The sequence below is a fragment of the Bubalus kerabau genome, chromosome 8, assembly GCF_029407905.1.
Source record: "Bubalus kerabau isolate K-KA32 ecotype Philippines breed swamp buffalo chromosome 8, PCC_UOA_SB_1v2, whole genome shotgun sequence".
Taxonomy (NCBI): domain Eukaryota; kingdom Metazoa; phylum Chordata; class Mammalia; order Artiodactyla; family Bovidae; genus Bubalus; species Bubalus kerabau.
The window spans coordinates 104,112,258-104,114,158 of record NC_073631.1 but is presented as its reverse complement, the minus strand read 5'-3'; the positions used below and the strand labels follow the sequence as shown (position 1 = coordinate 104,114,158).

General features: G+C 44.2%; 1 protein-coding gene across 1 annotated transcript; it reads right to left on the bottom strand.

Moving 5' to 3' along the window:
- Positions 1–290: 290 nt before the first annotated feature.
- CHRM2 (cholinergic receptor muscarinic 2) lies at positions 291–1,688 on the bottom strand. The gene has a single exon (XM_055589534.1). It carries the CDS (start codon positions 1,686–1,688, stop codon positions 291–293), a length of 1,398 nt encoding a protein of 465 aa, XP_055445509.1.
- Between the last annotated feature and the right edge of the window lie 213 nt (positions 1,689–1,901).

Genomic DNA, 1,901 nt, shown 5'->3' with positions numbered 1-1,901 from the left:
GAAGCCCTTCTTCAAGAGAGTACAAGAAAGCATAGGTCACTTCTTAAATCCACAATTTCAACATGTCTCCTTTATGGTCTCATTGTTCCTCAACTGACAGGGTTTATAAGGTACAAGTTTCTCAAACTGGAGCCTAGGCACCAAAGAGTGTCACTGTTGGGCTCCTCAATTGCACATTCCATGATAAGACTATAAAGTGCAATGGCAGAGATTTGAAAACTAGGAGCTCTTTTATTCTGTTTCCTTTCACGAGGCTCCCCTTGACTACCTTTCTTCTCTACAAAGATGCTTTACCTCGTAGCGCCTATGTTCTTATAATGACACATGAGAAGGTGTTTAAAGGTCTTCTTGAAGGTGGCATTACAAAGTGCATAGCAGGCAGGGTTGATAGTGCTATTGATGTAACAGAGCCAATAACCGATTGTCCACACTGTGTTGGGGATGCAGGGTGCACAAAAGGTGTTAATGAGCACCATGACATTGTATGGGGCCCAAGTGATGATGAAAGCCAACAGAATAGCCAAGATCGTCCTGGTCACCTTCTTTTCCCGGGAAGGAGGAGGCTTCTTTTTGGCAGGCTGCTTAGTCATTTTCACAATCTTGCGAGCAACGATGTTCTGTTTTTCATCTCCATTCTGACCTGAAGAACCAACTAGCTCCACAGTGGTATTAGCTGGGGTACATTGGTCACCTTTTGGGGTCTTGGTGACAATTTTGATGCATGTTTGCTTTGAGTTCTCATCTTTGGAATGGCCCACAGAAGTGGAAACTGTGTTTTCGTCCTGGGTTATTTCATCATCTCTCATATTAGAGGGAACAGCACTGACTGAGGTGGAATCGTTGGAGCTCTCTTTCTCCTCCCCCTGGACACAGTTTTCAGTTACAGCATCTCTAGGAGTTTTGCCATTCTGGATTTTGTTGTGCTCCAAGCCATCATCACTCCCAGGCATGTTGTTGTTGTTTGGCTTCACTATCCTTCCTTGAACCAGACTTGGAGAAACTGGATCTTGGTTGGCCACAGGCTCCTTCTTGTCCTTCTTGATCCTGCTCTTACTGGCCCGGGAAATGTGCCAGTATAACACAGTCATGATGATCACAGGCAAATAGAAGGCTGCAATGGCCGTGCCAAAGGTGACAGCCGCATTGGAAAAAAACTGGATGTAGCATTCCCCATCCTCCACGGTTCTCACCCCTACGATGAACTGCCAGAAGAGAATGGCTGGAGCCCAGAGGATAAAGGAGAGGACCCAGGCAGCTGCGATCATCATACCTGCCATTTTTGTGGTCCGCTTGACGGGATAAGTGAGTGGTTTCGTGACGCAGAAGTATCTGTCGAAGCTGATGATGAGTAGATTCATTACTGAGGCATTGCTGACCACGTAGTCCAGGGCAAGCCAAAGGTCACACACCACAGGTCCCAAAGGCCAGTAGCCAATCACAGTGTAAAGGGTATACAAGTTCATGGAGAAAACACCAATGATGAGGTCAGCACAGGCCAAGCTGAACAAAAAGTAATTGTTGACGGTCTGGAGGTGGCGATTGACTTTAATGGAGACCATGACCAGGATGTTCCCAATAATGGTCACCAAACTGAGGGACCCAGCCACAAGGACAATAAAAACCACTTCAAATGTCTTATAAGGACTGGTCAGAGCCACATTGTTAGAGGAGTTTGTTGAGTTATTCATTTTGTGTTCTCTAATCAGTAGCCAAGTAGTCAAAAAACATTTAAACCTGTAGGGAAATAGAATAAAATTAACAAATACATAATATAAACACTGCTTTAAAATACATCAGTTTTCTCCTTTTTGAACCATATTTTTTACTCCAAAATCTTCCTTATTTCTCCTACATGTTTATTGTGACTACCTACCTCAGTCCCCTGCATAAAAAGCAAAACT

Coding starts and splice junctions, on each gene's coding strand:
- CHRM2 (XM_055589534.1), bottom strand. CDS start 1,688: ATGAATAACTCAACAAACTCCTCTAACAATGTGGCTCTGACCAGTCCT.